The sequence below is a fragment of the Gymnodraco acuticeps genome, unplaced genomic scaffold, assembly GCF_902827175.1.
Source record: "Gymnodraco acuticeps unplaced genomic scaffold, fGymAcu1.1, whole genome shotgun sequence".
Taxonomy (NCBI): Eukaryota; Metazoa; Chordata; class Actinopteri; order Perciformes; family Bathydraconidae; genus Gymnodraco; species Gymnodraco acuticeps.
The window spans coordinates 1581370-1609115 of NW_022989979.1; the positions used below are offsets into that span (position 1 = coordinate 1581370).

The 27746-nt window shown below is 42.5% G+C and overlaps 1 protein-coding gene across 1 annotated transcript; it reads left to right on the top strand.

Annotated features, from left to right (window-relative positions):
• Positions 1 to 500: 500 nt before the first annotated feature.
• Positions 501 to 27615, top strand: cabp4 (calcium binding protein 4). The gene is made up of 7 exons (XM_034211614.1): positions 501 to 556; positions 1549 to 1687; positions 6402 to 6432; positions 6795 to 6938; positions 20948 to 21057; positions 22855 to 23002; positions 27587 to 27615. The coding sequence occupies exons 1-7, from the start codon at positions 501 to 503 to the stop codon at positions 27613 to 27615; spliced, it is 657 nt and encodes a 218-aa protein (XP_034067505.1).
• The last annotated feature ends 131 nt before the right edge of the window (positions 27616 to 27746 follow it).

Here is a 27746-nt window from a genome sequence, read left to right on the forward strand (position 1 = left end):
CTAAAAGGAAAAGCTGAGAGTAGGGGTATTCAATGTGTTTGTTGTCAGATGTCACTCAATCTTAAACACTGGTACTTTAAGTTAATTGTTTTACAGCCCAAAAAAACAACAGCTATTATGGCTCAATCCCATCAACCTCGTTTTCTACCCCCGCAGGTTTAGCTGTTCTTAGCAAAAAGCTCTGATAAAGTCCGTGTAAACAATCCACTCAGCTTCGAATGGCAGATACACAGACTTGCTGGGGAGCTTTGTTGAGGATTTTGTGAATGAAAAAAGCAGGAGCCAGAACCTGGCGGAAACAAAATGTGACTTAAACCGACTTAAATTAATCGGTTTGCGATTACAACAACTGCATGTAAGTGCTAATTATTGTGTCTGATAGATGATTAAATAGCACAATGTTTGCTGACGCTACTGTATAACAACTGAATATATTAATGAGGTTTTAATAATGTATAAACTGAAACTGCTTTCTAAATGTATCTTTTCTAACATCTAGGATGTCTGGGAAAAGTGCTAATGCAGGACCAGACAGTATACCATCCCCTGCTGCCAGGTCAGTAATATAAGTGTGTGGGAGGAATGAATTGGAAATGAATACAAATTAAATTAAATTAGCATTCTAATTACAAATCTAATGAAAAGCCAAGTAAGGAAGTGAGGTTGTGAGATTTAATCCTGTACTTGGTAATATTCATCAATTTATCCATCATTCCAAATCCCAATGTCTCTCCAACACAAACAAGAGACCTACCCCCTTCATTATTATTATTATTATCTCATATAGTAATTAGTGAGCATTATATAGGAGCAAGCACGACTATGTGAGATGGTCTAACCTTCTTCGAAAGTTGTTTTTAATTTTCCAAAGTTTCCCCTGTAAAACAGAATGTGAAACTTCCAAAAATCCATCTCGACTTCCTCAACAGGAGGGCCCATGCTTAAAATAAGCCATCAAGTTTAATATTGATCTGTATGGCTGGTTATGTGAATTATTATAATAAGTATCCATATGAATTCTGAGACATTTATTGCTCTTTGAATTGATTATGGCTTCCTTCTCTTTCACCTAGCACGTCCTCTCGAGGGGGGAGGGGGGCAGCCGCTGGCAGACCGCCCACTTCTGAGAGATTCAAACGCAAGGCTCTTCAGCTCAGCCTCTCCAAGAAATTCTGGTTATTATCATTGTCTGTTTGTAATCAACATTGATTAGCACAAGGGGAGTGGGCTGTGTAGTTGTCTGCACCCAATTTGGGTCATCGATTGGTACGTCTGCTGCATGACAAGCTTCCGAATTTCAAACTTGACTACCTAAGAAACATTTCCTTTCCATTTGAGTGACTGAGGTAACTAATGTCAGGGGGTTGGGCTACAGACGTTTTTCAATTGTTACGGGGTTACGCAGTTTTTATAAGGGGGGAAATAGGGATTAATTACTCAAAAGGCACTTATTTATTAAAGTAAGTTAGGAGAATAATTTATAGACCTGGCTCGGATGACGATATCTTTTAAAATTTGGCAGGCATATAAACCTTTCTCATTTCACAGCACAAAGTCAAAGTCCCCCTCTACCCAAGGGAAAAGCTCAGAGGAAGAGGAGGGACGTCGGAACAGTAAAAGAAACCTCAGCAAGAGCTCAGCGGTGGCTGCTGCCTACGTTGCCTTCCTCAATAAACTCTTCGGAGAGGTCAGTTCAGCAGCCCGTTGCCCGATATACTCCAATGCCTTGACTTACTTCTTTGTTTCTGGTCAGGCTACTCCAACAGAAAAGGTCTTGGTTGCAGTTTCAAGCTATTGATTTTCTAAAAATCCCAGGAGCATGTGATGTGTCAAGAAACAGCTTCTGGTAAATAGCAGGGTTAAACTATTCGTAGGACAATTCACGACAACATCATTCCCTGACCTATCTACCTGTTCCTGAAAGACTTGTAAACCACACACACAATATGGAAACTAGCCATAAAATATAAGACATGTTTTTGAGATGGTTGAAAGTAACAGGAAAAAAACGTTGATAAAGAATTATAAATTGACCTCTTTTTCTTAAAAGTTACAGCACAATGGAGATACAGTAATTTTCTGACATAGAATAGGTCCGATTTATGGGCAGAGTCTAACCCTTTCTAAGGGTCTTGTACCCTGTACTAAATCAAATGCCAAACCATCTGATCAGGACTGACGGCTGTTACCTGAAAAAAACAACAACAACCATCCTTTCCAAGAAGTCACTCCAGTAATTCCACTTCACAGATGATTTACTGCCGGCCCTGGGCTGGTTTCCATTAAAGCCTGGCTGGTTCAACTGAGGCTCTGTTCACGTCTGATTCCCTGATCACAGATTGCTGCAGGGCACCACTGAACAAAATGTTGGTACAATTTCAACAGGAAACGAGCCAATGCAACGATCCAGTCCAATGTCACCTTCCCCAATTCTGTTAAAGGATGGGTTAATTGATTTCAAGAGCACCATTTATATGTGTTTTAAGTGTAATATAAAATATTTGTGCGGCTTTAATATTTTAAATTGTATTTTATTGCTGAATGTTTTCTATTACAAAGAAAAGTAAGAGCATATCTCTGGTCAACACAAGATTTAAAGTGTTGCTTTAGCATTATTCTTTGAGGAAAGTAGATCTGTCAGCAAATCAATTAGTTGACAAATGTCAGACGAGACTTATACAAATAAGAATTTCTTTAGTCGAGGACAACCCTTTAGAAAATTGTTTTGAGATACTGTGTGTTTAGCCCTGGAGTAAGAATATCATGTCTGCAGGTTTAAGTGTAGTGGAGACAGGGGGCAATTGTAACATATTACATTTCAAAAATAAGACTTGTGACTTGTGAATTAATATAATAAACAGATCATAACAACAACCAAATAAAAAGGTATTTAAAGTTTTGATAAACCTTAAGAACTGTATATGAATAGGAAAAGACAGGGGATAGTTGGCTGCATGGTATGGAGACAATGGACGTGGATCAGATCCAGGATCTTAATGAAATTGACAAAAAAACGTTTTCCTTTGTCAAGGACAGAACTCAGCATGGCAAATACTAATTTAATAATTGTGGCGATGGACAGTAATCACAAAGGCTTATTCTACAGTAGGTAAAGCTGAAAAGCAAAGACTTCACATGCAGAAGGTCACAATCAATTTTTTATAACAGATGATTATTGAGCCTAATCGAGACACATGAAAAAATACTTTAAAGCTTTGCCTTATGTAACCCTGTCCAACCTAGAAAATATGTTTTTATAGAATTAAAAATGTATTTCTGAATTACATTGTGGAGACAAAATACAATAGCCAGCATTAATACAACCAGCAATTTATTTGTATTTATAATAGTTACCATGAAAGCTTTTTTATCAAGAATCTTTTGTTCAGTCAGTTTGTTTTTAGTTGTGTGGTTTATATTATATGAATTCACATTATAATGTTATGTTATATAATATTTGATTTACAATTATTCTTACATACATTTAAATTAATAAAAGATCCTTTTAATTGCGGCACAATATGGGACCCTGGTTAGACCTCTTTAAAGCAGAGTAAGGCATTTCCATAAATGCTTTCATTATAGAAGAGGGATTTACTGTCAAGATAACACAACAACTTAATTTAAATCTACGCCAAGGGAACTAGAGTGCCGATACTCGTTTTAATTATGTTGCATAACTCGATTTCGTAATAACTAATGGGAGCGTTTTCATTGTTTTAAAGCAATTTGTGGGAAGTGAAAAGCCATTTCCCATTGACCTTGGCTACTGAGGAGAGCACACTGCATCCTCCTCTGAGTTACAGCCTCACCTCACTGATCCGCTTTGTTTTCCTGCAGCGGCCCCCGGTTAGAATTTACTAGTAGCCAGGTGGAGAGGTTGGTAGTATTCACAGGAAAGAGGACATATGTCCCTGACAATGAGGCAGGAAGCCCATCCATCCCTCAGCAGTCCTAATCCCTGCCTCAACACAAGTATTAATAACTCCCTTAGCAAGGTTCACTGTCAGTCCTCATTAGATCTAAGTGAAGAGTGGGTCTTCAGAGACAATAACTAAAAGAAATGCATTAACATGACTAATATAAGTGAAGCACAGATGGATGTGAATCAAAATCCAGTGTACCCATCAATGAGTAGTGCGCACTGTACTGTGCGTTCCACCTGAGGAGGACATGATGTGTTTGTCATGTATACCTCCGATATGTCTTATAACGCAGTAGACTGCTCAGTGGACCATGGACCAAGGCAGATACAATGAAATTAACTGTTAATGGGTTCGTTCTGACGGATGAATCCAGAGTCTGCACGGCATGGTGTCTAATCCTGGATGATGAAAAAAAAATCCAATTAATGTGTTGGCCTTGCTTTCTTAAGATGCCCTTGTAGGCTGGAGGATCCTGGGTAAACAGCGCTGTTGGACTCCGGGAAATGCTGCAGTCTCAAAATTCATATTAAGAGGTTTATATGATGTTTTAGTATTTATGGCAGAGTACAACTTTAGTGAGGTAGCTCTTGGCATGGTATTTGTTTTTCAACTCAGTTGGCAATATTTTACAGTGGATAATTATTTGAACGGCTGCCATGCGATGCCCCTTCCAAAAAAACTATGGGTGCTTCTCCTTTTCCTGTAGCTATTGTGCACTTAAGCAGGATGACTTTGTATGATTTATGTATAAGATACACTGAGTGCCAACATGAATTAGGAGAAAATATTGCACTTCTCTTTGCATTTACTTTCCACTTCTGCTCCGCTTTTTATCTTTCAGTTGCAGTAAAGTAATATAAATGGACACTTGATTAAAGCAGAGGTCCTACGTAGAAATATAAATGCACAGAAGTAAGGTGAGCATTACATTTAAAACAATTTTTAACATTCAGTTGCCAATCTCCTACAAACTAACAATAACACGTATTTTTCACAGTTTTAATGTAAAACATTTCATGTAATTGCTATAAAGATCAGATGAATGCATTGAGGTAAAGAGGTCAAAACTATAACCTCTGGAATAAATGTAAGTACAGAAACATAACTACTAAATGCTAGTACAGTGCATGGATGCAAATAACGTGGAACTTCCACCTCTGCTAGAGTGTCTTTATCTTATTCAGCTTCAATTATTTCCCTTACTGAATTAAAGTGAGGAAAACAAGCCCAGAGCAAATTTGTGCTGGCAATAATCAGAGCTTTCAAAAGCTTGTGTGTGTCGGTCTTGTTTCTTTGAACTTATAGATATCCTCAGGCTGGTGCAGTATTGTGCTAAGCTATATCTCCATATGTCAGGCTCAGCTGCTCTATAAGAGATGAGGGAGTTTACATGTCTACATTTTACATTTACATGTCTTGCTTCCCTTGTGGACATGATAATGCTTCAGTAGCACATTGTTAGCTAGCCCTGGATTCAAGATGTTGCTGGAGCAAGCATGATTTTTGAAAAGCCATAATTGATTGGAGGATTAATTCCATTTCATAATCTATTATATCGAAGCTTTACATATTCATACAATTCAAATTAGTACATGTTTACACAAATGCTAATTAGAACATTGGATTGATGCATGTGATGTGTTTTTGAAAAAACAAGAGCCCTATGGTCAACTTATTAAAATGTCAAGAGTATTTCTTGCCTGAGGATATTTGTACAGTATTGAGACTTAAAAATGTGTATTTATCAAAACTGTCTGTCAGCCACTGGAATATATTAACATATAGCTATTTAAAGCTTTAATACATTCCACTGCAATCCATTATTCCTAATGTGGATATTTTGCTCCTAGCTTTGCTTCAACTTCCCTGAACACATGCAAAAAGGGAAAAAGACAGAGAGAGAGAGAGAGAGAGAGAGAGAGAGAGAGAGAGAGAGAGAGAGAGAGAGAGAGAGAGAGAGAGAGAGAGAGAGAGACCACCCTGAGCAAATGTCAAAACAAGGCAGAGAATACTGAATGTTTCAAACACAAGGATTTATGCAAATTATATGTCTTGTGCTTGTGTGTATCCGTATATTGGTTTACATGTATCCTTTTCTTTGCAAGGTTTGTGTTACTCACTGTCACCTTGTTGTGCGTGGGTGTGTATTTGTATGCACAGACTTGAGCATGTGCTGCATGGATGCTGAAGATGTCGTGCGTGTCTGTGTGTGTGTACACAGGAGTGTGTGGTGTGTCATTTTGCAAATTAGAAAGACATGCGCAGGGTGAAATCCCATTAGAGAATACTGTCAGCATGCGCCAGTGTTGACATGATATGCATGTTATTGTAATTTGGTAGTCAAAAACAGATTATTGCCTGGATATGTCTCAGGAGAATTTGCTGTTTTAAAGCCATCCTGATTGTAAACCATGTCCTCAGATGCGGCCTTGTAATTATCTCTACGCTTTTTCTCTTTTCTTCCCTGCTCCACAGGATAGAGCGCTGATGCCGGAGGAGTTAGATGGTAAGATGTGGTAGGCGTAATTACGAAGCAAATACATGATAAATTGCAAGTCAATGCAAAGCTTTATCAATCGAATTGATTTTTTGCTTCTCTTCGTGATCCACGAAAGAGATTGAATGTTTTTCAGAATGACTTGAAATGTTTGGTACTGACTCAGAGCAGCAAAATCAATTCAAACAACATAACTTGCTGTTCTTGAGAGCTGGCTGGAGTTCTGTCTGCTGGAGTCAACAACTTACAGATAATTTAATACTTTGTTCAAAGTGGAACTATCTGCCCACACACAGTTTGTGTCCTCTTGTGGAAAATACTTTACAGTTTGTTGCAATTGCTATAATTAGTTGTTTTTTTTTGTCTGTCAGAGCTACATGTGGCCTTCAAGGAATTTGACTATGATGCGGATGGCTTCATCCATTACAAAGACATTGCAGACTGCATGAGGACCATGGGCTACATGCCGACAGAGATGGAGCTCATCGAGATCATCCAGCAAATTAAGATGAAATGTGCGTATTGATCCATCCGTTTATTTGACTGTGTGTTGTTTTTTATTTTCTTCCTGAGTGGTTAAAGCATGTGTGCATGATTGATGGGTGTTGCTGAAGTGAGGTGTGAATGCCTGATTTATGTGTCAGTTGCACAAACATGTGTGCTTGCATACGTGCAGTCTTTCCTATTAGTTCGAGAGGCAATGATGTTTGTCTTGGAAGTAGGGGACATTTTAGCAGACTGATTAATGGCCCTCACACAGCAGGTGCTGGGTGTAGGAGTGCAAGTCTGCATGGTGAAGAGTGTGTTTAGTTTGGATCAAACTTTTCTCTCTCGCTCTTAATGAGGGTGTGTTTGTCTCTACCATCTATACTGAATGATCCAGCATAGATTTGTGTGTGGTGAGTGTTTAAAGTTTAAGGTGAATCATCACTGCATTGATTTCTGCCATGAGCCTGGAGAACAGCTCCAAGTGTTACCAAGTGTCGATCTGATCTGTGAGCATCTGTCAAGGCTTTACATAAACCTCTAGAGGACACAGGTCTTAGACATGTTGAGTACACCGACGTTTTATAATAATGAATAATTAGTGTTTTCAGCAGTCCACCTGCATTTATACACAATACAAATTAGGCCAGTTGTACACCTATACTGCATCAGAACTACCAATCAGACGGTAAAGATGACTTTAGCCCCAGGCCTTGGGTGGGTCTATGGTGATAAAACTGCATCTTCTCTTTTCTGAGATTGATGTATTTGTATACATGGTCCTTGTTTAAATAAATGCATAATCCATTGTCAACAACAGATGTGTGTTGAGATCAGCAGGAGGGAAACCAGTTTATGTTATATAACGGAGCTACTAAGCGATTTATCTTTTTAATCAAAAGCAAATACTTCAATAAAAATACAATCATTTATTAAATACAACTTGTTTTATGCAAATAACCACTATGGATGATAATTACAACGTAAAAGGGAATTTCTCAGAGTTTATACTGACTGTGTGACAGTTAAAAGTATTTGTTGTTGAAAAAAAGCTTAGAACCGTGGATGAGTGGACCAAGGTACATTTAATTCTTGCCCATTTCAACTCCAACCTTCAACAGCCTCACTTGGCCCGCCACCATCAACCTAGGTGACTGAATGGTAACAAACTTGACATACTGGTTGTTACTGTTTTGTGAAAGACATTGACTCCTGTTCTTTTTTTCTGTTTTCACCATATTTCCCATTATCCTGTAACTGACAATTACATCACTGTTGGGTGGTTACAGCCAGGTGAAATAGGAAGAATGACTTTTTACTACAAACAAACACTGCTTTCTGCCTGCACTAAAACGTCATCACTACACTTCACGTATAGGCCTACTTATTGCTCTAAACCAAAATACATCATGTTTATTCAACCCAGTCTCACGCCATTTCGTGTTATAGTCACGAAATTAATTTAATCTATTGATTCGTGTTCACCAACACGATTTTCGCATTTTTTTCGTGTCACAGAGCGATTTTAAAAGCAATGTATTTCTATTGGTAGTATGTTTCGTGCCTGCACCACGTCTTTTTGTCCGGTCGGGTCTTGGAATACCAGAAGCTGTGTGGTTCATAAACACATTTTCGTAATCAATATCTTACCCTAAGCCTACCATCTCTTTTCTTTTAAATTGTATAATGTCTGAGTTTTTTTGCCGTCCGCGAGGAAAAGAAATGGGGCTCAGAGCTTCAGAATACTGAAATCTGTATTTGTTGTCATCTCTTGTTCCTTCTAATTTGTTATTATTTGGTGCAGGCACGAAACATACTAATAGAAATACATTGCTTCTAAAATCGTTCTGTGTCAGAATACTGACATCTGTATTTTTTTAAATCTGTTTTTCCTTCTAATTTGTTATTATTTACATTGCTTTTAAAATCGTTCTGTGTGACAAGAAAACAATGGGGAAATCGTGTTGGTGAACACGAATCAATAGATTCATTTCGTGACTATAACACGCCGTGAGACTGTGTTGGTTTATTGTTGTGCTTTGGGAAAACAAAATGACAGCCAGACAGCAACCTGCTACATGTCACAAGACCCAAGGCTTTAACAACGTTGGCTTTTCTGCTAATTAAAATCCCCTTCAAACTTAACAATATGACGTCTTGTTGTGCACCTTAGCTTAGCTTCGGAGTGACCAAACATATTGCACTGTCAGCCTCAGTTTGCAGGCCAGGTTTCTAATAAGCTGCTCAGCTGCAGCACATTAAACAGCAGCATGTACCCTACACGTACCTGTAAATGCCATTTCGGCTCTTGTGGATGATGGCGCGGTGGTTACCCCTCAAAACCAAAGCCTAAAAAACACTATCTGTCCATCACTTGCAACCAAAGCAAAACTTGTTTAGGTTAGTCTCTCGTTCCCCCTGCTGGCAGTGTTGCCAACTCCATAGTAAGGAAAGTAGCTATTGGCTGTCCGGAAAGTCGCCAGAAGTCGCTAAATGACGTCATCGCCTAATTTGCATATCATGTAATGGCGGCTGTAGGAGAGAGATTGATTGATTGATTGAAAAGTTTATTAACAGCTTGTATATTGGGTAGCATGGTAGAGGGGAGTACAAAAAACGTTCCCAACCCTTCAAGGATCAAATTCTGGACTTCTCCAGGAAAGCATCATGATGTTTAGCTTGTCACAGAGATGTTTAGCTTGTCACAGAGAGGCACACACACAGTGGACGAGGTGATTGAGTGACTGAGGCTGTGTGAGTCAAAGCAAAGGCAGTTATTTATTATAGTGTGAAAGTGAGTGAAGAAACATTTACATTTTACATTTAAATCCCGCTCAAAACCAGGACGGCTTTGCAGTTGGCGCATGCGCAATTAATTTGCAGTCTCGACGCGGGGGAGTGTGGTTGTCTCCTCTCTGCTCTGACTGCAGAACAGCTCTGCTGCTATGGCGTTATATTTGTGCCTCTATCCTGAGCGCGCACTTGAACAGTTTTGAGCACAGAGAAATATATTTTCTCTCGTAAAACTCCTGCTCCGTGCGCAAGCAGACCGCTGCACGCGCTCTCTCTCCCCCGCTCGCTCGACCTCTCCAGCCTGCGCGCGCTCAGCTTTGCCTGCGCTCGCTCAAGTTGTCACAGCGTTACAAATGTGCCACAAAACCAACCAATCGGAGAACTCGAGAAGGTCAATTCTGATTGGCTGGTCCAGCGCCATGTAGAGAGAAGAGTTGCAACAGCGGAAGTCCAACATGCTTGATCGTCACGTGGTTCAGAGAGACTCAGAAAGTTCCCGGAAGTTCGTGGCGGGCCATTTGAATCACGATTTGAATGCATTAATAACAGGATATAAATGCAATTTTGGTAATTAGTGGTCAATAAAGGTTTTGATTTGCAATATTTATACAACATATCGATATGTGTGTAGTTACATCAATGTGTGTGTTTTTTTTTTTAAATGTGCTAATATTTGAGGATTAAGATAAAATAAGAAGTAGCCTACTTTATTGATACCAATTGGGGAAATGTTTACGCTGCAGCAGCAAAAGACAAGGAGGCATTGTACATTAGACAGTTAAAAGACTATAATTAAACAATCGAAAATGTAAACATCTTAAATAGAAATAACATAGCATTACAACGTAGAAAATATACAGTGTGAACAGCTATCTTACCTGTTGACATACATGTTAGGCTAATGTTGCCTTGGTTAAAGAGCCTATCAAAGGACTACCAGCAGCAGCATGATGATGATGATGATACATGTGTTGTTTTAGGAACATCCATTGTAAATAAATGGAATTCAATAAACATTGAATAGCATATCATGCAGTTTGTCTGTGCCTTTTCCTCCGTGTTGTCCTGGCATATCGTCTCCCCCATGGTTTTCTGTGCTACCGGGGGATGCTCCAAGCGCTCAGAGAAAGGAGTATGAATGTAAAGTTTCCCCACTGACACAGAGAGGAGGAAAGAATGGCTGGCTCAAGTCAACAGCAGCAATTTAACTATCACAAAAGACAACAACAGCAACAACATATGTGAGGTAATCATATTTTTCACAAAACGAAGACCACACCATTGGGAAGCTTAACGTCTGTTTAATCAAAATAAGGAACAGGGAGAGGCTTGCAAAACTCTGGGAGTTGAGACTCAGGTGCAGGGTGAGGGTCTCAGTGCAGGTCTTCATGCTCCATTGAATCCCCCTGGGGTTCTTGTGCTGAAAGAGAGAGACAGGAGAAAGGGTTAGATACATCTAGCAACCTATAGGATGGGAAATTGCTGACCTATTTTAAACTTACCTTGTGTTTTCGCTCTCACTTAAGTCCCTCTCCCTTTGCCATCAATCCAACATCAGCTGAGCTGCAATATAATACAGACAGGTAATAATCAACAGAATCACAAGGACATAATATGGCTCTGCTAAAAACACTCACCCATAAGTTACGTTTTGTTTACTGTTGGAAGTCTCAAATATCCACTCTAAATCCATATCAATAGCGATGTATCACACAAATAGCTCTCTTCCTTATTATTGTGTAACGTTAACTCTATTATACTAGCTGGAACTCCAAAATGGATATCCTCATTTCTCCACCCACTACAATCACACGCCCCCAATGTTATATTTAACTAATATGTAACTCCCTCCACTCCGGATAAAAGCACGTTAAGAAGCCCCTTTTGTCTAATTCCACAACGTTGGAAGAAATAACATTAAGAGAACGGATTAATAGGCTGTTCATGGTTAACGTGTGTTGCTAACTTTAGCCGGTATCCTAGCCTCATCTGTCCAGTTGAAAATTAACGCAAGCATATGCCCATTGTAGAACAGGAAACAGAAGTTGGTCCAGGTTCTGGTCAACCCAACATTGTGATAGAGAGAGAAACATGTTTTGTCATTCTGCCACCTCTAATGCTTACAGCAAGTAATCAATACCTCAGAAGGGTTCATGTAGCTACATGTAGGCTACGGTTTGTTAGCGGTTTGCTTAAACTACCCCTATAGCTATGTTGCCGGCTAGCAAACTCAGGCATTGCAAAGAATAACATGATATAGTGCCGTGAAAAGAGAGTCGGAGGTGGTGTATTAAGAATGGAGTTCCAATCTTTATTATCCATTACTTTCAGAGAGGTTAACACATGCACTGCTCTGCCTGATGAGCTAGCAGGAATGGCAGCTAAAGCTACAGGTGTTCCCCACTAAAGGGTCCGTGTGGCAACACAATAAGCAAGGTGAATTATGTCCAATAATGTGTCACCACACAAGCCCCCCCAGAATTCACACATAAACAAAATCAGCATGGCGGGGAGGAACGACACGCCGACCCCCACGACTCCTGAGCACGGGAGTCGGAAAAGTGACTCCCGCCTGTGCGGCCCCCGGAAGGGGAGGGACCGGACAAACAGGTCTTAAATCCGTGACAGGGGACGAGGCCGGGGGGCGGCCCCGTCGCGGAGGTCGAGCCAGCACCACAGGCTGGTCCAAGTCCAGGTGAGCAGCCTTCACCCGGTCCCACCGAGACGTGCTCGGCCTTGCCACCCAGGTCGACCACCAGGTGCTTGTCCCCGTGCTCCAAGACCCGGAAAGGCCCATCATAAGGGGGCTGCAGGGGGCCTCTGTGCGCATCGTGCCGGATGAAACACGTGCTCCGCCGAGCGGAGCTCTGCGGGAACCTGGGACACCTGAGTACCGTGCTGAGTAGTAGGGATCGGAACAAAGGCCTCAGCGGCGTCACGCAGGAAAGCCCGCTGGGCCGACGCCGACCAGGGAGCCGATGCATTTGGGAGGAAATCCCCCGGAACTCTCAGCGGCTTGACCGTAGACCATCTCCGCTGTAGAACACTGCAGATCTTCCTTAGGTGCGGTCCTCAGGCCCAGCATCACCCAGGGCAGCTTGTCGACCCAGTTACCGTCCGTAAGGCCGGCCTTGAGGGCCGCCTTCATGGAGCGATGAAAGCGCTCGCAGGAGACCGTTAGCCTGAGGGTGGTAAGCGGTAGTCCTGTGCAGCTTAACCCCCAAACCGCCTGCCACAGCGTTCCAGAGCTCGGACGTGAACTGAGAGCCCCTGTCCTGAGGAAATGTCTGACGGGGGTGCCAAAACGACACACCCACGTTGCAATGAAGGCCCGGGCAACGTCTGCGGCTGATGTCGAAACGAGCGGAACCGCCTCCGGCCAACGGGTCGTCCTGTCCACCATGGTGAGGAGGTAGGAAAACCCCTGAGAGGAAGGAAACGGACCAACCAGGTCAATGTTGACGTGATCAAACCTCCTCTCAGGCACCAGGAAACGCTCCAACGGGGCCTTCGTGTGGCGGTGCACCTTAGCGCGTTGACAAGCCACGCACTCCCTGGCCCAAGTCCTCACGTCCCTTTTCAGTCCTTGCCAAACGAACTTCGCCGCTACCAAACGGACCGAAGGTTTAACGCCGGGGTGTGACAGGCCGTGCACAGCCTCGAACACAGGACGCCTCCAGCTGGCAGGGACGACAGGCCCGTAGAGACGTCACACAGGAGAGTAATGCCCGCGTCGCCGAACACCACGTCCTCCAAGCGCAGCCCCGCGCTCTCCACCTTCAGGGCCTGGACGCCGGGATCTGTGACCTGGTCTGCCGCCATGCGAGTATAGTCCAGGCCCAACTGGACGGCACCGATGACGACCCTGGAGAGGCAATCAGCAACCAGGTTCGACTTGCCAGCCACGTGCTTAATGTCCGTAGTGAACTCCGATATGTAGGACAGCTGCCGCTGCTGACGTGCCGACCAAGGCTCCGCCACTTTTGACATGGCGAAGGTGAGCGGCTTGTGGTCGACAAACGCCGTAAATTCACGGCCTTCCAGCATGAAACGGAAGTGCCGCACGGCCAAATAAAGTCCGAGGAGCTCCCGGTCAAAGGCGCTGTATTTGCGTTCTCTAGGCGTCAAGCTGGCGGCTGAAAAAGGCGAGCGGCTGCCAAGCGCCCTCCACCCACTGCTCGTGCACTGCGCCGACCGTGTAGTCTGACGCGTCCGTGGTGATGGAGATGGGAGCCGTAGATGATGGGTGTGCCAGCAAAGCCGCTTGAGCCAACGCGGTCTTGACCTCAGCAAAAGCGCCGTCCGCCTCTGCTGTCCAGTCGATCTCCTGGACGGGGGTCTTGCCTTTCAACGCTTCATACAGCGGCCGCATGATGTGTGCGGCCCGGGCGATGAAACGGTGGTAGAAAGTCACCATCCCCAGAAACTCACGGAGCGACCGGGCTGTGAGCGGGCGAGGAAACGCCGCAAACAGCCTCCACCTTCGCTGGCAGGGTGTCGCACCGCCCTTGGTGACGCGGTGCCCCAGGAAATCGATGTCCGACACCCCGAACTGGCACTTTGCAGGATTGATGATTAATCCGTGTTCGTTGAGCCGTGTGAAAAGGGCTCGGAGGTGGGACAGTGCTCCTGCACTGAAGCGCTGGCGACGAGTATTCGTCGAGGGTAAACAAACACAAACGGCAGGTCCCGCAGCCACCGAATCCATCAGGCGCTGGAACATCTGAGCAGCATTCTTGAGTCCAAAAGACATCCGCAGGAACTCAAAAAGTCCAAAAGGCGTTATCACTGCTGTCTTGGGAATGTCCAGGGGGTGCATGGGCACCTGGTGGTATCCACGCACCAGGTCCACCTTGGAAAACCCCCCCGTACCGGCCAGATGCGCCGAAAAGTCCTGAATGTGCGGCACCGGATAGCGGTCAGGCGTAGTGGCGTCGTTGAGTCGGCGGTAATCCCGGCACGGGCGGAACCCGCCGTTCGATTTGGGAACGACGTGCAGGGGGCTCCATGGTTGCGAACTCCGCCCTCGCTACAGCCAGCTTAGAAGGGTTCAACCGCCGGGCCCTGGCGTAGACAGGAGGCCCCCCGGTAGTGACGTGGTGTTCCACGCCATGCTTAGTGGTAAGCGCAGAGAAGGTGGGTAGCGACAGGTCTGGAAACTCGGCCAACAGTCTGAGAAACGTGTCTGCACCTGACAGCGAGCCTGACAGTACGCTGCGCTGCCAAGTGTGCACACGAGGGAAGAAAACGTTAAGGCATCAACCAAACGCCTATTCTTAACGTCCACTAAGAGTCCATGAGCACACAAAAAATCCGCTCCGAGGAGGGGAAAAGAAATGTCCGCTGTCACAAAATCCCAGCTGAAACGCTGTCCTCCGATGCACAAACACATAGGCCTCACGCCGTACGTGCGAATGGGACTGCCGTTAGCCGTCGTCAATCGCGGTCCGTGCCCCCCCACGGACGACGTCTTCACTCGACGCTGGAACTACGCTCCGTTGAGCGCCCGTGTCACACAGAAACAGGCTCCCCGAAACGCAGTCGCTGACGAAGAGGAGCCTGCACGTGCCGCCGACGCTCAGAGCCACTACTGAGCGCCGGCCCCTCCGTTTCCCGGGGGTTTGTAGCTGCACGGAGCGATGCATCTCTTCGCCCTTGTCCCGAAACGTGCGTGGTAAACACACTCTCCGGCGTCTCCACGCCGGCTAGCCACAGCCGTGTCCGGCCTCCGCCACGCTTTCTTGACTGCCGGTGGGCCGCTGAGCGTCGCGGCTAACGTCTCTGCCCCGGGCTGTTGCGTAGCCAGGAAAAAACGATTCCGCTTCCTCAGCCAAAGCACGGGGCTTCCGTGACAGGCGTGTTGGCCAGCGCCGTCTGTACCCGGGGAGGCAAGTGACGCAGGAAAATCTCCGTGAATAAAATACGGGGATCTTCCCCCCCTAGCAGATTTAGCATTTTCTCCATTAGCTGGGATGGCTTGCTGTCTCCTAGGCCTTGAATGTCAAGTATCTGGCGGGCCCTCTCCTTAGCAGATAAGCTAAATGTCTTAAGGAGAAGGGTCTTAATCGCCTCATATTTGCCATGATGTTGGGGGGCTGCGATGAATCCCACCAACCTGGACGACGTGGAGCTCCCCAGCGCTGCTACCACATGGTAGTATTTTAGGTCCCCGTCACGGACCTGTCGGCAGGCGAAATGTGCCTCCACGTGTGCGAACTATGCCTCCGCGGTGTGCTCCCAGAATTCCGGCAGCTTTATGAAAACATCGCGCTCAGCCATGTTCGTTAATTTTCCGGAAACTTTCTCGGAAAAGTCAGGGTCACCAGTGTAGTGCCGTGTGAAAAGAGAGTCGGAGGCGGTGTATTAAGAATGGAGTTTCAATCTTTATTATCCATTACTTTCAGAGAGGTTAACACATGCACTGCTCTGCCTGATGAGCTAGCAGGAATGGCAGCTAAAGCTACAGGTGTTCCCCACTAAAGGGTCCGTGTGGCAACACAATAAGCAAGGTGAATTATGTCCAATAACGTGTCACCACAATATCAGAAAACTAGAAATGTATAACTCACCTGACACTGTGGCGTGCTTTTCTCTTCATTCGAGTCTGTCATGTCCTGTACATGTCAACGATAGATGTGTAATAAGAACGTCAACAGCCTGATGGCAACCGAAAATCCCTCTCTCATCTCAGATAGAAGATATGATTGGAGACGACCAGCCAATCAGAATTGACCTTCTCGAGTTCTCCAATTGGTTGGTTTTGTGGCACATTTGTAACGCTGTGACAACTTGAGCGAGCGCAGGCAAAGCTGAGCGCGCGCAGGCTGGAGAGGTCGAGCGAGCGGGGGAGAGAGAGCGCGTGCAGCGGTCTGCTTGCGCACGGAGCAGGAGTTTTACGAGAGAAAATATATTTCTCTGTGCTCAACATTTTTCAAGTGCGCGCTCAGGATAGAGGCACAAATATAACGCCATATGCTGCGGCCATGCAACTGTCAGTCTGAGCGCCTGTGAGTACTATGGGAGGGAGGCGGGGCTCACGGCAGCACCCGCGGCTCGTTAACTGCAGAACAATACGTGAGTCTCCAAACACCAGAAAAGTCGCTAATAACTAGGGATGCACCGAATATTCGGCCACCGAAAATTATCGGCCGAAAATGGTTAAAAAGGCCCTTTCGGCTTTCGGCCTCTTATTGCACTTATGGTAACAAGTATTCTCCACATCGAGACGGGTAAAGTTTAACCACACCTCGGAGCGCGTTCTCTCCGCCATCTCCGCAGTGTGCTCCGCTGCATGTAGCAGCTGCGTGTGTGTAAACTGCCCCGCCCCCTCGCACACAGACGGGGGAGAGAGATCTCGTCTGATCGAAAATACATCATAGACGCATTTGTTGTCTTTGCATATTAGAAACGAGTTGGCGACACTAAGACTGCGATATAATGTTTTTTAGCAATAATACATGACATATATAAATGTACTGTATGCATTCAAAAGTGCTGAATAAATGTTTTATGGACCCATAATAGTGATTATTATTTAAGTAAAGTTTTGCCATAATCATGTCTATTTCCATAATCAGGTAGCTGAACAACATTGGTAAAAAATGTTTACATTATATATATATATTTCTATTAATCATTTTCGGCCTTTCGGCATTCGGTTTTCGGCCAACTGTTTCCTATTTTCGGTATCGGTTTCGGCCAAGAATTCCCCATTCAGTGCACCCCTACTAATAACACCATTATAAATCGTTAGATTAGTCGTTAGTCGCTTTTGACACAAATAAGTAGCCGGAGGGTTTGGAAAGCCGCCAAAATTTAACGAGAAAACCGCCAAGTTGGCAACACTGCCTGCTGGGGGAGAGCGTCCTGCCAGCTGCTGTCAATCAAACACAGACGGTACCCGCCCCTCCAGCGGCTCAGATGTAAGGAGTATTTCAGTTGTTTAAACAACGTTATTTTTGATTATAACAAATAATGATCAACGACACAATAATGACTAAATGTCTCTTCAGTTGCACTCAATTTCTAAAGATATATTTGAATAAAACCACCTTATTTTACCTCAATTTTATACTAAGGAAATAGTAGGCCTACTGACATGTGGGTAATCCAGAGAAATTTGAAGATTGTTTTTGAAAGGGATGTTGCAGTTGAATGATTTGTTTTTATTGAAATGCTGTCAACACCAACATTGTTTAACATAGCAAGATACATTCTCAGAAATTGATAACTTAAAAAATAAAAGGCAAATCAAAATCAAACTAGCATGACACCATTAGAGTTCCCCTGTGTGATTGATAACAGACATTTTGGTATGTATTGTTATAAAACTTGAAGAATGTCAAAGGCCTGCTTAGAGGTAATGGCTAAACATAAGATCCTTTTACATAAATGTAGCATAGAGCATTGATTAACACTGATTATGAAACTTTAGACTCTGGGTCCACAAAGTAATTATTTTACCACATAACATTTACTCCTTCTTGGAAACACAGTAAGGCATGTTTCCAGCTGGCTTCTGTCCAGTTTATCAGCTTCATCTGTCCTGGGGGTAAGTCATTCCTGATCATATGGTCAGAATGACCAGCAAGTCATTAAAAACAGAGGAAACCACAGTTAATTTTATATTAAAATCTGAGGTGCAGTTTTGTTAATAGTAGGCTTGAATAACCTTGTTTCTAATTATTTTCATGATTCATTTGGAAAAATTGTCTTTTCACACCACTAACACTTGTAATGTTGCAGCCATAAAATTGTCATCTCTCAGGCGTTACACACTTTACCTTTAATGTATACTGTAAATGGAAAGAGCATAGAACACATTATGTGATGCTTCAAACTGTGTAGGAAGTACTTTAAAGCTCTACTTTAAGGGGAAACAAAAAAGAGAATTATTCATAACTTCAGGGCTTTGGTTGTGGTGATTACATTTTGTATTTCCTGCTATGTTGTATACTATGTAATATGAAATATTCATCTATTCATTGATACTTGTATTTGACCCATACGGTAGAATGAGCTTCAGATATCCCTAGCTTAATCTCTGGAGCGTAATCCCTACAGATCCATTAATGCCATGAAAATCAGTCTTTTTTATGTAACTATCAATTAAAAATAATAATAATCTCCACTTCATGATTATAAATGGACCCACTTGAGGCACAATATTTTAAGGAGGTGTCAGTAATCCCCCACAGACTGCTGTTCCACAAGGGTAAAGCCAGTCTGCCCACCTCCATGCAAGTATTACAATTACTTTCTAACTCAAAAATCATAGAAGAAATTATATTTTAGCAACCTTCAGTTGTTGTTGCAACTATATGGCAATTTAAACCTTTAGTTTAATATTCGCCAACATTAAAAGTATGTTTCAAGCCAGACAGTTTGTCACAGTTTGATTTTCATCAGCAACAATCCTGACTGATTAAAATGACAGCATGGCTCTATTGCCAAAGTCTTTCACATCCACCCAAGGCCCAGATAATTAAAACCCACCGGCTATATTGGTCTACACACTATCAAATAAGCCTGCCTTTTGTCAAACTAATAACATGAGCCTTCCATTGTGTCCGCCTGTTTTGATCATTACCATGGGGATCAAACAAACAGAACTGGGTGGAAGGAAACATAATGAGCAGGAAGCTGAATGCATTGTTATCGCCTTTATGCATTAAGGAAATTCATAAACTTTTCACATAGAATTATGGTGAGAAGTCAAGGAAAGCTGGATGCATTGGTAAAAGCTTTTCTTCTGCATTTAAGAAAATATTGACAAACTATTTGTATTTATGCTTTTATATTACAATACTTTATTTGAGGGAGATGCACTACATGTTTGTTGCTCGTGAACCTAATGTTTTTCCTGAAAATCAGCCATGACTATAACACTTTTTCAATAAACCCAGTGCTTACTTTATGCAGTTATGCCAAAACATATTAGTTTGTACAATATGTTGTCCGACAGAGAAGTCAAAGTAATGTATAACCTGGTGCTACAGTGCTCACCTGGAAAGGTTGGCCCTAAAGGCTTTGTCCCTGCCGCCGTAGCCCGGATTTGAATCTGACCTGACTTTGCTACATCTCATCCTCTCAATCTCCCCCTTTCCTGTCCATTTTCAGTATTTTCAGTGTCTGCTATTTATTAAAGTGTTAAAGCCCAAAGAAATATTACAAAAAAATCGTGTTTACAGGTTTTCTAAAGGCCACAGTTGCGCTGAGAAGCCATACGTCAGGAAGAAGGACATTACATTATTGTTGTGTAAATATGGGGGTAAGGGTCAAACTTTCACGGACTGTTTCCTAAAAAGTCTTTGCACATCAAAAAAGAGAAGTCGTTTTATAAATAATAAAAAAAAGAGCTTTAAAAGAGAACTTCAATCCCTGTTTTCCTTTTGGATTGGATTTCATTTCTACATGTGGCCTAATTTGAGAGGGGTAGCTCAGTTTGAACCAAACAAGAGTTATCATCAACACTGCAGTCCCCCTCAGCTCCACTGAGGGTTTAAGCCTCTTTCAGCTCATTGTTTTGGTTTTGGTCCATGGTCCGCACTTTACAGCTTCCCTAAACATTGTCTCATAAAACACTTGTTTGTCCAGCACCAGGCTGAAAAGTGAACAACTACCCTGGTGAAAAACAGTACATCATTCAGCAGCCGTAGAACCAGATGTTTCTCCGGAGTTGGTGGAGACCAAAATCAAGCTAAATGGGGATTGCATTTTGGCCACAGGAAACACAGCTTCCAAATGATGCCTTTTCTCTACTGTATGTGTACAAAAGCTGTAACTATTTGCTTTTTTAATTGTGTAAATGTTATGTTAGCTTGTACTTGCCGAATTGGAATAATAACAATTGTATAGGTTCCAGTATAGGATCTGAATTATTCTTGTCATCACTGTTAATAGGCTGTATACTCTGACACCATAATGCTTAAAAAATGTCTAGCATAAGCACTCCAGGGAGGCATAAACATGATTACTTGGTAGTCTACACAGTAAAATCTGGAGTGTTAATTTAACACTCATAGATAAGGACCATCTAGAAAATATTCTATGGATAGGCCTACTTATTGCTCTAAACCAAAATAGAGCAATAATTAACACTTAAAGGGAGGGATTAACAGAGTTCATTTTAACACTGAGCCAGTGAACATATCTATGAGTGTTAAATGAACACTCCAGATTTTACTGTGTACCTGTGCATGTGTCTTCTGTGTACATTGCTGTGTGTGTCCTCGGCCTCTTGCAGGGGGCGGTCATGTAGACTTTGATGATTTCTGCGAGTTAATGGGGCCAAGGATGCTTGCTGAGACTGCTCATATGGTCGGGTTGAAGGAGCTCCGCTGCGCCTTCAAACAAGTAAGCCAGGGACTCAAAAGAAGACTGATTTCAAGCAGGGTACTGTGACAAATCAAATCAAGTTTTATTTATATAGCACATTTATAAACGATTTTTGGTCGAGCCAAAGTGCTGTACATAAAATAAAAATAGCCTACAGTAGAAACACTTTACAGCAAATACAACAGCACAGATTGTTCAGAATATCAGTATGAGAAAAACGACACCCTCTGTCCTTAGACCCTCACATCGTACAAGGAAAAACTTCCAGAGAAAACCCCACAGTTTAAGGGGAAAACATGGGAGAAACCTCAGGGAGAGCAACAGAGGAGGGATCCCTCTCCCAGGACGGACAGACGTGCAATAGATGCCGTGTGTAAATCGAAGAGATAATACATTTTACAGCATATAGACCGAATGTTAGGAAATGCATGTGTCTGTAATAAGAAAGTGACAGTACTTTGAAGTGTGCAACATGACCTTTCCTTAGAGAGTATAAACATACGGCTCTTACGGGTAAACAAGTCAGAGGGGGAGAGTGTTAGTGAGCCATTAATTAATGCAGAAGTCAAACATTTTGACGAAGGAAAATATCAAAAAATGATGATGTTTTTATAAAGTCTGGATCCTGCCACATACATTGCCACCCTTTATATTCTACACTTATTTGACTCACCTGTTCATTTGTGGATCAGTAACCTTGAGGAACTATTGAGTTCCTCTCTTTGACGTGAATGCAGTGGTATTACTTACATGAATGAAGACGTAGCCGCCGACCAAGCTAAACAAATGAGATGATTGTGTTTTTTTATTAAAGCTTCACACACCTGGGTTTTTAATTTAGCGCATTATAGCATGATTGGTTTTTAATGGTAACTGCTAAACAGACAAGGGTTATAATGTGCTCCTGATGATTATAACTGAAAACATATGATAGAGTAATTATGGTACTGGAAGTAAATTATGTATATTATTAAGGTAGTCCTGGGCTTCTTAGTATGACTAAATTCTGGCTCCTAACAAAAGAATGGGGTGAATTATCAGCTGCCATCAATATTATAATTAAAATTATATAACACACCTTTTACTGATCTTGATCATTGAGCTTTGTGACAATATTTATTTCTCAAAAATCTTGAAGTCTTGCCATCAAAGCCTGATGGCAAGACACCTTCAGCAACATTCATCTGCGTGCGTATACGAAGAAGAAATGTGTCCTCTATTTTGAGAAGGCAACGCTACATATTCATCTGCTATTATATCTGGACTTAATTCATCACAAGTGCGTCATCACCAAGGTCCTGAGTAGCGCTGTTTAAAAGCTTACACAATCACATGTTCTGATGAGTCATTCAATTTGTGGGATATAATACAGTAGCTCTCAACTGCCACATGCAGAGTATAGTTTACTCCGTGACAAATAGGAATACATTGTCAACTCTTACCAACTCAGCCCTCACTTTAAAAGTGTTTCTCACTGTAGCACTAACACCTCATGAGTCAGCGTTGCCCCATCTGCACACTAGCTGTTTTCAGACTTCCAGGGACTTCATGCTGCCTTCTTGTGACTATACTCTGCATAAAATCATCTTGAAATATGTGTATCTCTTTTGATAACTCTCCTCACTCTGTCTGTCTTCTCCTCCCCTATGCATTACATCATACTGTGATCATTCCCCACCCTCCTCATTAGCTCAGAAACAAGTAATGTTCATATCTAATCCTTGTGCCATCTCTGATCCTCTTCATCTGTGTGTTTGTCTCTCCTCACGCACATGTCCCCACCTCCTTGCTCTCCACTCACCGAACATGTTGTAGTTTGATTGTGACGGTGATGGAAAGATCACACATGATGAGCTGAAGGAGGGCATGAAGAACCTCCTGGGGGAGAAGTTAAAGAAAGGCGAACTGGAGGAGATCCTCAGCGACATTGACCTCAACAAAGATGGCAGCATTGACTTTGATGGTGAGCGGTTGGCGACTCGGGGGAGTGTTGGAGGGAAACAATTAGACTCTAGGCAAGGTGTGAGAGGACATTAAAACAATTATTAAACACAGTGATAAAACACTGTGACAAGGGGATGGTTGGTACACAATACAGTGATTATCAACCAAGGGTACTTGTGCCCCATTGGGTATTTGTGCAGTTGCCAGAGGATGCGATTTACTGCAACTACTGTTTAGTTTAATGAAACAAAACTACTTGGTTAGGTTGAGGTGTAGAAGATTATAACTTAATCGTATGAAGATTTGTTCAAAGCGATACATAAACTAAGTTAAAATACTTTGCTAAAAGAAGATAATGGTGCAGCTTCTTGCCAATCCAGTAGTTAAAGCCACTTTTTTTTTACATACTGTTTTAGTACAGAAACATCCAGTTTATTATCAATTCATCACACATTTGGAATGTGATGGACGTAGTGTTGATAAAGAAAATACTTGAGGTAATCATGACCTGACAGGAGCGCGAGTAAATCAGACAAAAAAGGTCTATAACTGCTGCATGGTGTTCATGGGGCAAGAGCGGACTAGGAAGGACAAAGCAGAGGAGTAAATGAATATTGTTGGAATGGTTTGAGGATGAAGGTGACAGAGGAGAAAATCAGTTACAAATTAGGCGGGAAAAAGGCTGAGATGGGAAAGCAGGGATGGTTACATCAAGGTGGGTTAGCTGGAGGGGCCAATCCAATCTAATCAGGAGTGCATTAATACAATCAATACACATGCCTGACAACTGACACATGTCATAAAAGAGAACACACACTTGGGCAGTTCAAGGACTTTGCAAACATGTCATTACCATATTGTACCTCCCAAGCAAATAAAAAAAGCACTGGGACACATTCACACATTCACACACACACACACACACACACACACACACACACACCACACACACACACACACACACACACACACACACACACACACACACACACCACACACACACACACACCACACACACACACACCACACACACACACACACACAACACACACCACACACACACACACACACACACACACAACACACACACACACAGGGCCGTTTTCTAGCTTTTTGGGGGCCCTATGCAAGATGCTGTTTGGGGGCCCAGTTTTTACAGTTATTTAACTACAATGGGGGGATTTCCGAGCCTTTAAGATGATCTGTGGAGATGCATCAATCTGTTACAACTTTAATAGGAAAACAGGCTAATTTCACGAAACCATGCAATTGAAAATTACAAAAAATGATATTAAAAAGGTAAATAATAAGGCTCCTCTATGGCAATAAATGCAAGAGATGCAGCATTTTCTCAACAATGTTTTAATTTACATTTTTCATCTTCCTCAGACGTCACTCATTGGCTGTCAGCCAATGAGTGATCGTTGGGCTGATCACTCATTTTATTACCCAAAAACCCAGCCACAGCTTTGCTATCATTGCAGTTTAGTCGTGTTTATATCCTACATTTGGATGTGTAAGCATATATGCTTCACCGAACAACACAGGAGGGGCTTGGCTGTCTACAAATAAAGATGGCTAATTTTAATTCTCCCCAAATATATTGAGGCTGAACCTGAACTTTGAATTCCCTGGCTCCCATCATAATCTTGGCGATCTTGTAAAATTGTGAATGCAGAATCAAAAATACTATGTAACTGGTTTGCAGTAGGGATGCACGATATTGGTTTTTTGAAACCGATACCGATACCGATAACTTCCTGCTTCTCAAGACCGATACCGATAACAAAAAAAAATGTTACGCCACTAATTATTTTAACGCGATTAACGCATGTGTATTTTTTTTCCTCGGCCGCCCCGTAGTTTCAGAGCGCATCGAGTTTAAAATACCAAGCTGATGCTGCCGCCCGCTTGTGGCAGACCACACTTCCACGCTCACCGGCAGGCACCGACTGGCCATCTGGAGGACCGGCAGGGGTGTGTGTATGTGTGGGCCCGAGCGAGCGAGGAGAGAGACCTTACGTGCATTGTTGTTGTTAGCATCTGGTTGCTAGCTAGCTGCGCTAACGGATATAAGGAGCTGTTTAAATTAAAACAGAGGAGCGACATTTCGCCACAACTGCGCCGAGGCACTTGACTTATGCAGGAAGCCAGACAGTGGGACATTGTACGAAAAGTCAGCACACTCAGCACGGATAGTGCGCAACATGATTGCAGCATCCAGGCAGCTCCGGTTCGAGCATATGCCTTGAGTTGCACATAGCTCCAACGCCCATACCACCGACGACATGTTTGTTTACTGTCCTGGCTTCACGGCCCGCACACCATTTACGTCACAGCCAGGCATGAGTTAGGAGCGCTGGATTTGTGAAGAACTCGCCTCTTCCTAAACCACTAATACCACAGTACTGGCAAAACGGGAGGAGCCGAGTGAAAAACAAGCGCCCCTCATCCCAATCCACCCCACACCCGCAGTATTTTTTTCTTTTTTTTACCCAAAAAATATATTGTATATTATCGGGGGCTATTAATACTGGTATCGGGTTTATCGGGATGACGTCATAATTCCTAATATCAGACCGATAATTATCGGGCCGATAATTATCGTGCATTCCTAGTTTGCAGTTAATAAATTATCCTTAATGTGGCCAAAACAAATTACATGTTATTCAATACAAAGTCTGAGAGTAGAAATGACTGCATTATACGGATTTGCAATACAGAGATAAAAAAAGTTGGTGCATGTACATTTTTAGGACTGCTTGTTGACGAAAAACTCAATTGGAAGCACCATATAAATTATGTACAGACTAAAGTGTTAAAAACAATAGGTATTTTGTATCATACTAAGAACATTCTTGTCTATTTCTCCCTTACCTTTACTACTGCTCCGAAATATGGGGAAACACGTACTCAACAAATCTACAAAGAATAATAACATCCCAAAAAATAGTATTACGAATAGTCTGTGGTGTTGGTAAATATGAACACACAACTCCCATATTTAAAAAAACTCAATCTATTAAAATGTGTTGACATAGTACAGCTTAAAGCAGTACTGGTTATGCACAACATTTTCGATAACAAAATGCCTAATAACATTCAAAAGCAGTTCCAAACCACAGCGTGAACATATGAATGTAAAAAAAGTTACTTGAAAATAAGTGTACACAATGTTTATATGCAATTATGCATATATAATTATTATTATTATTATTATTATTAATTTGCCAAGTACATGTGTACCTATGTATATATTTATATAAAGTATTTTAATATCCAAAAAAAGATAGTTGAAACTGCTATTGACTTGATTCGTATATATGCATTTATTGTTTTCCTGCCCTAACTTTTATTTAATTTTTTCTCCTGTTTTCTTTATTTCTTTGTACTCCTTCATTTCTATACGTTGTTGACGCATAATAATGCCGCTGTATTAGGATGATGCACGGGAGGGTCTACTTTCCACAAGCTATGCTTCAGCCCCCCCGCTTCTACTAATTGTGTTCAGCTTTGTGTGTATGAATTAAACTTTTTTTTGTTTTTTGGATGAATAAAAAAATATATATATATACTTTCAGCTTGGGGGCCCCCTAGTGGCCGCGGGGGGCCCTATGCCGCAGCATAGTCCGCCTATAGGAAGAAACGGCCCTGCACACACACACGTCAGCACCACAATGCACATCGGTGAGATTATAGGCTGCAGTACACTGGGGGCTTAGAGGTGTGATCCTGTTTGTCTTGTCTCAGCAATCCAATCAATTATAATTATTGGGGAACATATGAAAAGGTGTGGTCAGTCCCTGAAGGGATCAATAAGCAGGTGCAGCTCATTATCATCAAGTAGCCCCTGGGGCAGCGTTGGAGTGTGTCTGTCCAGCTCAACCACATGGGCAGAAAAACCAGCTTCCACAGCCTCTGAGAGAAGACCCTCTCAGTATCCAGACGGCAGGTCGAACTCAAATGTTAGGAGCTGCTGTTCCGCACTTCACTTCTTTTTTACAGAAAATGGTTAGAGGAGCACCTCAAGAGATAATGCTAGTGGGTTAATCTGGAATTAGGTTTTAGTACTCTGTCAATCAATAGATTCACACCTACAACCAGACGTCTTTCAGAGCAAAGCACTTCAGGGTCACAATGTGGAAATGGAAGTCATGATTGACTGGATTGATTAAGTGACCCCTGCCTTAAGCTTGGTTACATTGACAGGACACATCAATAGCTATCCTGATTGACACGTGAATCTATAATAGTGAAAAAAGTGGTAAGAAAACTGATTACTGATTACATAGATTTTTGAGAGCCTTGAAACTGGCATTGTTGGAGTTTGTCATCCTTTAAATCCAGACTTGTGATTGAAATCTCCTAAGAAAACCAGTCTAATATAAAAAAAAAGAGTCATATTTGACTCCCTTATTTTGGTATTAGTCCGTCACTGCATCTATTTCCCATTTACTAATTTCATTACATCACAACATGTGCTGTGTTAGTTTCCGGTACATTGGCTAAAAATAATGCGGCTGCATCTCAAGCTCTCTTTTTATGATGTTAGAGTGTCATTAGTCCTTATCGGTGGATCTGCTGTCTCTGTCTCCCTCTGCAGAGTTTGTTATGATGCTTTCTGCACGATGACCCCTGATGGAAGAAGATGGAGGCGTTGGTTCACAAGTACCAACTCTTCCTGCTGTTGCAATGTGTTCCTGTGACATTTCAAGTGTATGCTCGTACAAAAATTGAATTGAGTAAAATAAAACTTATTTTCA

Bases quoted from the DNA above. Each gene is read 5' to 3' on its own strand.
- cabp4 (XM_034211614.1), top strand. From the start codon at position 501: ATGTCTGGGAAAAGTGCTAATGCAGGACCAGACAGTATACCATCCCCT. The intron at 557-1,548 runs GTCAGTAATATA...CTCATTTCACAG, and splicing joins ATACCATCCCCTGCTGCCAG to CACAAAGTCAAAGTCCCCCT. The intron at 6,939-20,947 runs GTGCGTATTGAT...GGCCTCTTGCAG, and splicing joins CCAGCAAATTAAGATGAAAT to GGGGCGGTCATGTAGACTTT.